General features: G+C 43.7%; 1 protein-coding gene across 1 annotated transcript in view; it reads right to left on the reverse strand.

Annotated features, from left to right (window-relative positions):
* The window catches only part of rbm27 (RNA binding motif protein 27), a 48,904-nt gene that overhangs the window by 1,601 nt on the left and 33,683 nt on the right, over positions 1-13,620 (reverse strand). Inside the window, exons 17-20 of the mRNA XM_080749884.1 lie at positions 13,081-13,185; positions 2,360-2,593; positions 945-1,028; positions 200-319 (exon numbers count right to left, since the gene is read on the reverse strand). Of these exons, the coding sequence (XP_080606010.1) occupies positions 200-319; positions 945-1,028; positions 2,360-2,593; positions 13,081-13,185 (543 nt within the window). The remainder of the gene's footprint in view (positions 1-199; positions 320-944; positions 1,029-2,359; positions 2,594-13,080; positions 13,186-13,620) is intronic.

The following is a 13,620-nucleotide window of genomic DNA, read 5'->3' on the forward strand; positions in this document are numbered from 1 at the left end:
CACGCTTCCCTTTCAAACTGGAATCCCTATTTTGGACATGCAATTATTACGCAATTCAGAAATAGTGAACATAACTGATCACACACTCACAACGTATCACATCATGATGTGTTGTGAGCTTGTAGATCAGCTATTTTCACTACTTGCCATACACAATAATATGGGGCTTAAGAGGTGAAAGTGATGAAGAGTGTGGTACCGTATTGTCTTCCTCCTTCACCTCCTCTTCCTCTGGCTCAGCGGAGACAGACGGCGTCTTGGGCTTGTACCAGGATATCTGCAACACGCGACCTTTGAACTTGGCCCCTTGGTTTGCTGCCTAAAGAAGCAAGAAGGTGTGTTGGTTGTGGGTTAGGCTATGGCTGAAAACAATCACTCTTTTCTACACAGCACTGATTAAAGGAGTAGTTCACCCCCAAAATGACTTTTTTTCTATTGAATACTCACGCCATGGAGACTTGAGTTCAATAATATGTTTTAGTTTTTTGTCGCATTCCTAAGACAAAACAATATATTACAATAAATGTACCACCATTGATTCCGGATGGGGACCCAAATGCATTCGGGTCCCCATCGGGAATCAATGGAGGTAAATTTACTTTAATCTAATTTTTGTCTTAGGAATGCGACAAATACAAAAAAATATTATTGAACTCTGTGGTGTGAGTATTCAATAGAAAAAAAGGCATTTTGGGGGTGAACTACTCCTATAACGTCTGATTTAAACATACAGTAGTTGTGCCAGTGTCGTGCACCAAGAATAGACGATCTACAATGTATCTGATCTGATCATCCTTTTCCGCCAAGCTTGTTGGCTGATGCAACAGTACATTCAAATGTAAATAGTAACAGTATTTGTAAAATATTTATGCAAGCAAGCCAACATATTCTAATTCTTAGAATTTGTTTGTCGTTGAGACAGATCTGTGAGAGGTGTGACTTACATTCTCTGCTTCGCTTCGTGTCTTAAAGGTCATCACCACACTGGTGGCGTCCTGGTCACGCAGATCCTCGATCTCGCCAAATTTCTGGGAAAAACAAACGATGAACGGGTCAAGGGACTCTCAGGGTTCTAAATGGACACTTACAGGGTCTGTAACACTCTTGAGAGTGTACCAGTAAGACTCCCTAAATCGGGAGATAAGCGACCGTCAGGTCGCATACACAAACTTTGGAAGGCAATTAATGGTAGGCAATCAGGAGGGAAGATGGGAAATGGGACAGATCCATGTTGCCGACATGACATTAGAGATACTGTGTACCGGTTTTCGTGATTCTAGGGCAAAATCTGTAGGAGCAGTGTCCAAAAATGTGTTTTGCAAGAATCAGCCTCATGGTGGCGCTAGAAGGGCCATGTGAGAAATGAGGGGTGGCGGTTTTGGTTTGGCAGCCAAGGAGTGTGTGTGCAAAGTTTAGCATGGATAGGGGCAACGGTGGCGGAGATATGAGTAGGGGAAAAGTGTGACGCGACGTGACAGACAGCCGGTGGAGGTTTTGATGGTAACTGCGACCTGACTGTTGCAACAAATTGAGTTCCCACAGATATGGAGGTCCTTGAAATTGAAACGTTTAGAGAACCACTCCACTAATCCCATTATAAAATGAAGGATCTGTCAGTCAACCCGTCCGATCCGCAATTTCTCCTCAATGGGAGGAGCAATTGATCTGAACTTGCACAGGTGCATTGACCATTAGCATGTGAAGAGAGCCACAAACCATCCCCAAATGTAAGCTCTTTATTAGCGTTTTTATTAATTCTGAGGCAATACAAAAACAATTGTTTTTATCAAGTTAAAACTATTTCTTATTGGATCCGAGCAGCACACGCGCTGTGCCTCTTCTGTAGGCAATCCTGTATCCTGTTTTTACAATAATGGGGAAAATAATTATAGTAATAATATTAATAATAATATTCAAATATATTTGATATTCAGGGCAATTTTAGGTCCAAGTCGAGTCCAAATAATGGGTGCCATGGCACTGGTCCAAAATGTCATTGTTCCTACTTCTCATTAGTCAGAATCTGGTGATGTTAACCTGGTGAAAAATACTATGCCTAAACCTAAACCTCAGTAAAACTATGCCTAAACCTTGTTAAAACACTTTTGCTTGTTAAAAAACCCAATAAACAAATGTTAAAAAAAAAAAACTAACCCAAACCCTAACCTCAGTAAAACTATGCCTAAACCTAACCCTAAAACCTAACCCTAACTAAATTCGGACTAATGAGATTTCTGACAGCCCCGTCCAAAATGTGGTGGGCTGAGTAGTGAGTACTCATCAACTCTTTAACCGACGACAGGCATTGGAGCTCTTGAGCGCGGCTGTGTGAACGTACAGTTCATTCCCTGTTACTCACCACAAAGTGCGGCATCAGCTCCTCCTTCTCCTCCTGGGTGACCCCCAGGATGGCCAGGGCCCGGGTCCGGTGGTCCACCACCATGCGGTTCAGGACCCCTCCCCGGGACATCCCGTCCCTGCTCCGCCCCCTGCAGTGGCCCACGTGCACCGAGCCGGGGTCCAGGGCCATCCTCCCTCTGGCCCGGCCCCGGCCCCCCGCCCCAGGAGGCCGGATCAGACCCAGCCACGTCGCCTGGAAGAGTAGAAGGTTAAAAATCCATTAAGACCTTCATCTGAACCGCTTTAACCATTATTTTAGGCTTTAGCTATTCAAAAAAATAGCAGATATACAAGCTCATAGAGCTTGTAGATCTGCCATTTTTGAAAAATCAATTTTTTAACTCATTGACTGCCAAGGCCCGAGTTTCCCGAGTTATTACAGTAGTCCCAGGCTGCCACAGCCCGAGTTTCCCGAGTTGGAAGCCATTTTGAAAAAAAAAAAAAAAAAAAAAAACTTTTTTTTTCTTTTTTCAAAACATTTTTTTATAAAAAATTTCTAAAAATGCCTCAAATGTATTAGGCATGATCGCAATTGCGAAATTGCATGTTTAGCCCCATAACAAACACATCTTTCAAAATGTCAAAAATGGCTGTTTTGTCTGACTTTGAAGGCTTGTATCTCATGAATGCCTGAACGGATTTCCAAGCGGATTTTTTTGTTTGAAAGCTGTTAAAAAGTACTACACATATGGTGCATATATGGTGCATGGGCGTGCACTAAAAATTGATCCGTGCACTAGAAATTTAGGAACGTGGCATCCTGGTACTTGGCGGCCATCTTGAAAAGGGCATTCAATGAGTTAACAAACATTTTTAACTCAAATCTTTGTTTCTGGGGGGTCCCTGGAACAAAATATTTTGGGATGAGGGTCCGCGACCAAATACATATAATTCTGGGGGTCCTTGATTTAAAAAAGGTTTGAGCGCCACTAATATAGTACACTTTTATCTTTTCAGAAAATTGTTAGGATTTAGGCGTCAAAGTCCACTTTTGGATAACAGCTCATCCGCACTGCCCGCGATGCGACGCAAGCGATGAAATCTCAAATAAATACATTTGTTTCAATGAGGACGTCCTGACCTACCGCGAGCGACAACGCGTTGTGCCGCGACGTCGTCCACCCATCCTGTTTACGCTTGCGGAGCCTCTATTTGAGCGAGGTTTCGCGGCAACGTCCATAGAGGTACAGTAAATGGCCATGTCCCGCCCCCCAAACACTTTATATTATTATTTAATTATTTGATTGGTTCAGGCTATGTTGCAACGCAATGGCCGACGCTCCATATGCGGACAGTAGTTCGCGGGACATCGCGCCACTCGCGTGTAGGGTGTGTCATGAAATGAAAAATTGAGAAATCAGGGTTTTACCTATGGTTTCAAGTTGTATTATGATATATTGAACCATAATCAAAAGCAAAAAAGTGAGTTTGACTTTATTTACCTACCCCCTTTTTTGATTGAAAAATTGCATTTTTAGGCGTTTTTGGTGGATTTTGACCATTTCCTTCTAAATCAAAATTGTTCTTATTTGTAATTTTTTTGGCAATTTTTATCATCACCATTCAAAACCAAATATTTACAGCACTTGGAAATGGTCCTTTTAAAAATAAAACTTTTATTTACTTTCCAATAAAGCCTTTAATCTTCTGACCTGCAAAGACGACAGCCAACAAGTTGATACCAGCCATCACAACTGATTGAGAGTACACTCTGTACACTGGACTGGTTTCTCACCTTTCACAACCTGTTATTTGAATTAAATTGAGGCAACTCACATTAGGATGGGTCCCAAGACCAGGCATGAGGCTGGGACTAGCCTTGCTGATGTGTCAGGTCCAGGAGAACCCATGGCACAGACCGAGCTACCTACCCCCCGGGGCGTCCTGAGGCACGGCATCTACCTGCAGGAGAAGAAGCTGTTGGAGGAAGGGGTGGATAGGAGGGACTACAGCATCAAGCAGCTGAGTATGGATGTCATGATGGAGGTGGTGAGCTGCTGGCAGAGGGCCAATGCTCAGTTCAGACCCCCAGTCATATTCAAAGACAGCTCCATAGAACGGTGGCCTGGACTGCTCTGGAGAACTTCGCCTGGAACAGAGGGGGCATGAAGAGAGAGGAGGACAGGAAGAACTTCCTAGACAATCTGGACTCCCTCTTCAACATCGCCTCCTGTAGTCATGAGATCCTCCCCTGCTCAGAGTCAGGGTGTGAGCACTCTAACCTAACGCGGACAGTTTAGTGTAGGCAGATGGGCGGGCGCGGTGAGTCTCTCCGCAAGTCTCCAGCCAATAGCATGTGTTCTCCTCCCCCCACCCCCCTCTGCTCCTCTGCTCAGCGCAGAGAACGCTGTTGCGTCATGACGTCAACACATTTGGTGCGACGCTCTCTGCACTCTGATTGGTTAGAAATTCCACACTTCCTACAACAGTGATCATAACGCGATCGCCCAGGCTTCTTTTTCTTCCGATCGCCTAAAGGGTTTCCGAGGCCATGGTGTGAGGGATGTCAGGAGGGGGCACACCTGCTGGACTGTAACTGTAGGAGAGAGAAGAGGATTCCGAAGCTGGAGCTGGCTTTCATGATGTCCATGAAGACCAGGCGGCCTCCTGGCCAGAAGGCTTCCATGATGATGGTGGGACCTGATATAAAGGAGACTAAGAGGCAAAATGAACGGAAAGAAAAGGCTGACAAGATAAAGAAGGCTACTGCAGAGAAGGAAAAGGAACACCAGAAGGAGTTAGATGACAGGAGGGGTGCTGAGGCAGAGCTCTTGCTGCAGGAACAGAACACTGAAGCTACAGCTGAGACCATGGCTGAGGAGAATGTGATGAAGAGAAACACCCTGAAGATTCCAAACACTGATCTAGCCACCATCAGGACTGAAGCCTTCTGGTCAGGAGGCCGCCTGGTCTTCATGGACATCATGAAAGCCAGCTCCAGCTTCGGAATCCTCTTCTCTCTCCTACAGTTACAGTCCAGCAGGTGTGCCCCCTCCTGACATCCCTTACACCCTGACTCTGAGTAGGGGAGGATCTCATGACTACAGGAGGCGATGTTGAAGAGGGAGTCCAGATTGTCTAGGAAGTTCTTCCTGTCCTCTTCTCTCTTCATGCCCCCTCTGTTCCAGGCGAAGTTCTCCAGAGCAGTCCAGGCCACCGTTCTATGGAGCTGTCTTTGAATATGACTGGGGGTCTGAACTGAGCATTGGCCCTCTGCCAGCAGCTCACCACCTCCATCATGACATCCATACTCAGCTGCTTGATGCTGTAGTTCCTCCTATCCACCCCTTCCTCCAACAGCTTCTTCTCCTGCAGGTAGATGCCGTGCCTCAGGACGCCCCGGAGGGTAGGTAGTTCGGTCTGTGCCATGGGTTCTCCTGGACCTGACACATCAGCAAGGCTAGTCCCAGCCTCATGCCTGGTCTTGGGACCCATCCTAATGTGAGTTGCCTCAATTTAATTCAAATAACAGGTTGTGAAAGGTGAGAAACCAGTCCAGTGTACAGAGTGTACTCTCAATCAGTTGTGATGGCTGGTAGCAACTTGTTGGCTGTCGTCTTTGCCGGTCAGAAGATTAAAGGCTTTATTGGAAAGTAAATAAAGGTTTTATTTTTAAAAGGACCATTTCCAAGTGCTGTAAATATTTGGTTTTGAATGGTGATGATAAAAATTGCCAAAAAAATTACAAATAAGAACAATTTTGATTTAGGCGGAAATGGTCAAAATCCACCAAAAACGCCTAAAAATGCAATTTTTCAATCAAAAAAGGGGGTAGGTAAATAAAGTCAAACTCACTTTTTTGCTTTTGATTATGGTTCATTATATCATAATACAACTTGAAACCATAGGTAAAACCCTGATTTCTCAATTTTTCATTTCATGACACCCTGCGGATGACGTGTGAGAGTTCCAAGAAGTTTCTGGCGGTCACATGAATTGGCTTGTTCATTTAGTTTTAGAAACACTTGCTTCACACATGTACACTCAAAAGCATCTGCATATTTGCGCACACTTTATTTGAGATTTTTTTTTTATGGTCCCTTAATTTTTGTTTAATACGTTTTGTTTTTAATTATCATTGTTTCAATACATTTTCAAAAAGAAAAAAAAGGTACCATTTACATGAATTTAAAAAAAGAAATGCAAAGATTTTCCTAAGTAATTTAAATAATAAAATACAAACCTAAGAAATCCCATAAATTAGAAAACAAATGTCTAAGAAGTAGTGAAAATAGCCGGTCTACAAGCTCACAGTGCGAAGCGACGCGCTGTGAGCTTGTAGATCTGCAGTTTTCACTAGTTTGGGTGCCGGACAAAAGTCTCATTTCTCTTTTGGGTCACGGGCTAAAAAGTTTGGGAACCACTGTGCTAAACTATGCACCAGCCAGACGACATTGCCTTTGGACCGACAGTGTTGTTTTCGCCTCACTGACAATAAAGCTAAATAAACATGAACCCATATTCGTAAAATGTGGCATGTGTGGTAGGACTGGACGTCACAATCAATTTATCACACTGTGGTGGCTTGTCAGTGTCGGTTAAAATGCTCGCCACAGTTCGACAGATCCTTCTCTCCGGTGTCTCTTCAACGCCAGCTCCCTCTCAGCTTTCCTGCCGTCTCTCTCTCTCTCTCTCCTACACCGTTTTCCTATCAGCTTTCCTGCTACACGGTCTCCCTCTCACATTTCCTACCGTCTGCCACTCCTACACCGTGTAGGAGTCTCTCACCTTTCTACTGTCTGTCTTCCCCACACCGTCTCCCTCTCAGCTTCAGTGTCTCTTTCTCCTACACCAGTGGTTCCCAAACTTTGAAATGTGAAGGTCTCCCCTTAACTTTGACAGTGTACAAATGGAACCAAATGGACCCTAACGGGTCCATTTGGTTCCATTTGTTCACTGTCAAAGTTACAGACTTGTGAGGGTCAATTTAGGCCCCCATAAAGGAACCTAGAGAGCCCCTGAAATCCACTTTGAGAACCACCGTCCTACACCGTTTCAACTCGGCTTCAGAGGGGCAAGGAGACTTCGGTGCCATCTCAATAGTCTGTCTCAAAGAAACAATACTATTCCCCACCTCACGAAAAAACTAAAAACATCTTGTGTGAAGTGAGCAGTGCCATTAAGTGTCTGGCAAAGCTTGGCCAACGTGACCCTGGGCGTACAACAAACTTTGAGCACTTTGTGCCAAGATGCAAGCCAGATGCAGGCCACGCTTCGCGTCCCAGACATAGCCAGATGTTGGAGCTTAGCTCCTTCCAGCGCCGCTCAAAAATAAAAGGAAGACAAAGGGGACTAGGTGTGCATGTGAAGCTGAATTACTTTATTCACCCCAAGCACTATTGAATGTTGCTCCAGTGATCTAAAGCAAAGTCTATTACGTAAAATGAAAACGTATCGGGCATCCGTTAAAGCCTAAATATACCCAAAACATCCTCTCCTTCTCATACCTTCTTCACACATGGCTGTCACTCCTCCATTTTAACCCATTTAGGCCTAGAATTATTGAATGCTTTAATTATTGAAAAATAGCAGCTATTTAAAAAGAAAAGTATTTTAATATATATATTTTTAAAAGCGAACATTTGTAACTGAAATATTTGTAACTAACCATTTGATGACATTTAGCCACTCAGACCCAACACTTAGAATATATTGCCGTTGCCCGTAAGGATCCATTGGGTTTCATTTTACACAAATGACTTAAAGATCTTATAAAGGGTCCATTTGGTTACCAAATCTCCATCATTTAGCTGGGGACCACCTGGAAACCCCTCAAGGACCACTGGTGGTCCCCGGACCATTGGTAAAAAAAAAGGGGAAAAAAAGTTTTGAAGGTAAGAAGTTTTTGAAACTTAGGCTATTTATTATTATTTCATATTATTATAAAACATCGGTTAAACATCGGCAATCGGTGGTCTAGCACTCTCCATCAGCAAACATCGACATCGGTCAGAAAATAAGGCATCGGTCGGGCTCTAGTCTAAATGGATTAATATGACATCTTCAGTCATGCCACAACCTCACAGGCCGTCCTTCCCACCATCCATTCTGTCCCTTCCCTCACCCCCTCCTCCTCTAGTCTCGGCATGAAGAGTGGCAGCTCAAACTTTAATGAGGCGTGCCTCTATCGAGTCTGGCAAGCAAGGTATCTTTATTTGGTTCCTTAGCGGACAATCCTCTGGGCTTGCTTAAGTGGCTGCAGTTTAATGTGCAGAAAGAGGCTAGGGTTGGATGGGGTGGGGTGGGGAGCATGCATATTTAACCACGGGGCTGATTTAAAGCCCGCAGGGCAGGAAGAGTGAGGGCGGTGGCACTCATGCCAGATGGGGATTCGCGAACACAAGCCATGTTCTTGGCGTGTGCGTGTGTGTGTCTTGCTTGGAGTGTGAGAGTTCACGGGCATGGTGTTTGGTCTGGGCACTACTCCCATCGTTTTTGTACCATATACACATGTAAATTATCAGATCACCCAGCTTTCATCTTTTATAGATTTGAGATATTTAACTTTTAATCATGTTACTGTGTATTGCGAAATGGATTAGTAGGTTGAGTGGAGTCAGTTACTCTATAACAAAATGAATGTTGAATTGAAGCTCAACGTAAAAAAATGTTGAGCTTATCACATGGTCACATTGTCACTAAATGTAATTATCCAAGTGATGTGATTTATATCTTTTGACTCATGTAGGTATGAGGTATAGCTTCCTCTGGCTAACCCGACTTCTACAAGATTTCTGGAAGCAATTTCATTTGCTTACAGCCCAAAGCTAGAAGTCATCTACTGATGTGATAGTGTAGCATTACTTTGTCAAGGTCAGATTACCAATAAGTCTGTCGGCCTCTCAGAGTGTGTGTGTGTGTGTGTGTGTGTGTGTGTGTGTGTGTGTGTGTGTGTGTGTGTGTGTGTGCGCGCGTGTGTGTGGACTGTCACGATTATGCCATTTTACATGACGATTATTTGTCACTCAAATAATTGCGATTGACGATTTAATTGTGTTTTTGTCGTTGACAATTACAATTCTGTTTGGCTTTTAGGCTTTGAAGTTGCACATGGTAGATATGACACAAAACCTAAATATACAAAGACATTACTGACATATTTGACAACGTTATACTTAAAAACGCGTTGTGAGCTTGTAGATCGGCTATTTCCACTATTTTTTTAACGTAAAAAAAATATATGAACATTTTTCAACATGGAAACAATTATCACGATTATGAAAAATAATCACGATTATGTCAAATAATTGCGATTAGACGATTATGTAATAATTGTGACAGCCCTAGTGTGTGTGTGTGTGTGTGTGTTTGGGGTCCAAGAGAATGAGAGCGTGGGCTTCATTGCATGTAGAACATCACACTTGAGATCATTCCGTTAGTCACGTAAGTGTTTGAAAGTCATGTGTTCCTGAAAACTAAACCCTGGGTCAGGGTCAAACTCAATTGTCATTTTCTTTGGCTTGTGGCTAATGAACAACAGAACCCTTATAGCACACTCTGGGCTTGACTCTGCCAACTTAAAGTCAAAGAAACTAGTAACATTTTCTTACGCAGACAGCGACAGTCTTCACACACACACACACATACACACCCCTCTAAGCCAATATCATTCGTCTCATTTGCTATGGAAATCGTTTGATATAGTATGCACTAGGGCTGACCCAAAAAATTTGAATATTCGAAGCTTCGTTCGAAGGCACGGTATTCGAATTTGAAAAATAAATTCGAATAATCGGCCGCGGCCGTTTGTCCTTTGGGGGGGCCGCGTGCCTTAGCTTGCATGCGCCTCGCTCCACTCTAGCGTGATAGCGTCACCCCCTCCTCCTCTCGTTTGGCACCGAAATGTGTGAAACCAATGTCTGAGTAACATCACCCAATGCAACAATGCGATGCAGTCACACATTTCGTTATCAAACCATTGTCGGTGTAACATGATCCATGCATGCGTTTGCTGTCTTCCACTCGCTGACAGACACACAACTCAACGCAAGGAAACAAACAGCGAAAATTGGATTTTACAAAACGGACCCCGTCAGCGTCGATCCCGTTTTAAAGAGGAAAAAATAGCTTAAAACCCAACTTGCTAGGGTTACGTTGTCGTGGTGTTGATGAAGTTTATATCGGATCTGCTGCAAGCTCAATAGTCGCGCCCGCATAGAGTAGGCTACGTTGTCTGAGCCTGACCATCAGCTTTCGGTTGATGAGTGTGGAACTTTAATTCAGACACAGTGCAGTGCAATTATTTACTATAAAATCTACTATTACATTAGCGTGTACAACACCTTGGGACTTGGGAGTTAATCTGTTTGTTATATAGGGCTCGAGTCGCGCTGCAGTGTTTGCTGTTGCAGCCGCGCTTTGTTACATTACTGACGTGATGTGATTATGTCAATCCTACTTGTCCTGCAAAAACACCTTTCTTTAATGTAGAAAACATTCGTATCTTCTTCTTCCTCGTTGTATTGTTGTACTATTTAATGAAAATAAGGAGCATTATTATGAGGAAAAAACTGGTGTGTTTTCCCTTTTAAAATTGTGTAAATCGCGCATTTTTAAACACATTTCCTTAACGGTTATCACTTATGTAACCGATAAACTTTTGCTCCCTACCCCCCCCCCCCCCCCTCGCCGTCATCGAAGCTTCGAAGTTCGAAAGAAAGCTTCGATTAAGCTTCGATTATGAAAAAAGTAATCGAAGGTCAGCCCTAGTATGCACGTTACGGTCAGACAAAAAGAAGTCTCCATGACGAAGGTAAAGGACAGCTGGCATACATGCAAGTGAAGCTAAAAAACAGTGTCAACCAAGGATACCATCATACCAACACTTTTTTCTTTTCATTTATAAACACCTAAAAGTGTTGGTGGGCTGGTTTAAAATAGGTGGTTATATATTTAGCCAAATAGTGAATCACACTAGTTAATTCTACTTTTCCACACTAGGTGGCGCACACATGTGATCCGGCTGAGTGGACCGTGAAGGGAACATCAGGTTGTGTCTACAGTAGGTCCTGCATTCATTACATATCGACTCTAAACGCCACACGGCGAAGACCATCAGGTTTGTCAGATAAATCTCTGTACAAAATCATATTTCATTCCATTTTATGCCCCATTTTGCCAGCCTCAAATCCAAAATGCCACACTGCATTTCTTTGTTTTCCGACACCAAGGGGCCGTGCAAAGTACAGTGTCAGCTGTTCAATGCACTGTTGTTTACCAAAGTAAACATGTGCCACGGCAACAACAGAAATCACCAATTCTCCACAAGGGATGGACGATACGCGATACTATCGTTTATCGTGATAAAAAAACACTCACGATAATCGTATCGTGGAGATTTTATTTATTGTGATATCGTCCTCCGTCATGCACTGGAATCAATTCACCTTTTATTTGCAGAGCAGCATATCTGGTACGACTTAAAACCTCTATAATTGGTAAAAGGTACTTTTTAGGGATGTCGCTAACGGTTTTTCTCCTAACCGGTTAGCCGACAGCATTAACCGGTTAATTAACGGTTTTTAATTATTTTTATTTATTTTTTCAATCTTTTTTTGCTGCGCTGTTGAGATGAGGGTGCAAAATAAGCTGCTCGTCCCAAAACAAGCTCGCCCCGCCCCCGGGATCAAAACCACCATGTAGTTCTACACATAAAACACTGGGGTCGAGTGTGTTTTGGGGCGATTGTTCAGCAGCGTTGTCTCTCTCTCTCTCTCGTCTTCTCGTTGCGCAGTCGATTGGCGACAAGCTTTCCTGTTGAAAGCTTTCAACAGGAAAACACTAATCTAGTACCTTGGCATAATAATATCTTTGGCTATTATCTTGGAGTTGGCTGTCAAATGATCTTTTCTGCCCGTGCAGCAAAGTTTGGCGAAGTTTCGTTTCATCTTTAGCTCTGCACCACAGCGTTAGACCACTACAGAGCTAGTCTGCCACTGCTCTCTGACCGGGTGTCTCGCATTCATTTGATTTGACAACACTGATGTTGACAACGAGGCATGCGCATTCTTTCCATCGTGCGCCCGCGACGGCGCTGCCATTTGATTTCCAAGTGAGCTCAAGGCAAGGAGGAGGAAATGAAAACACAGCAGCGGCGCAGCGCCCAACACAAAACCAGCAGTCTGTTTAACAAAATCACATCCCCATAGTCAAACAACACTTTCCAGGACCAGGACAATGCGATCATATTATTATGAAAATTAACCGTTTAACCGTTAAGCATAACCGGTCTTTTCTTAACGGTCGGCTAACCGATTAACCGGTTAACCGTCGACATCCCTAGTACTTTTAGACGTTCTTGAAACTGTCTTTTTCTCACTATCAAATGTCTTTGCCAAAAAATTGCCGATCTACAAGCTCACAATGCGTCACAACGCGACGCATTGTGAGCTTGTAGATCGGCTATTTTCTGGCAAATGTTCTGCCCCAGGATAATGGATGTTAGGGATGTTTGGTTTATCGCGATAATATTGTAAATCGCGATTTCTTTGGTCACAATAATCGTGATATGAAGTTTTCATATCGTCCCATCCCTATTCTCCACCAACGGGGGGGAATGACAACACCAGAGTTACTTTGATGTGCTCGTTACTGTGTGGGCGCAATTAGCCCTTCCATTGTGGGAACAAAATATTGCTTTTGAATCCAGACTTGGAAATTGCCGCATGGAGTGTGCCCTACCTCCACCTGCAGCTGTCCTAGCTTCCTTCTCAGGTCTGTAGTGTCCTCTCCAGAGCTCATCTTCTTATGGAAGTCCAACTCTGCATCCAACAGCTCCTTCTGGGCCTGGATTAGCATCATGTAATAGAATGGGACACGTGGAATGAGGAGTTTGGCTAAAAGGTTTATTCGTCATCCACTTACTTAGACATACTTTGCGTCACAACCTCGACCACTTAAGCCCTATATACACTTCCTTGATCCATGTTTTGTACCCCAGGGGTCTATACTCGGGTCTACTCCTTTTGTCTGTATGTACGTCCCACCTCATCCCACCCTGGCCAAGCTTTGCGGGACGCTTAATGAAATTAACTCATAAATAGCACCGCTCACTGGGTGTCATTTTTAGTTTTTTAACGCTACACCAAATCTCTTCACTGAAGATAGCTCACAACGCGTGCACGCTTGTAGATCGGTTCTGAAACTTGGGAGGTCGGGGGTTCAATCCCTAGCCGGGTCAGGCCAAAGACTAAAAGACTAATAGAATAATGGCACTCAATG

Source organism: Nannobrachium achirus (assembly GCF_963921795.1).
Source record: "Nannobrachium achirus genome assembly, chromosome: 19".
NCBI classification, from domain to species: domain Eukaryota; kingdom Metazoa; phylum Chordata; class Actinopteri; order Myctophiformes; family Myctophidae; genus Nannobrachium; species Nannobrachium achirus.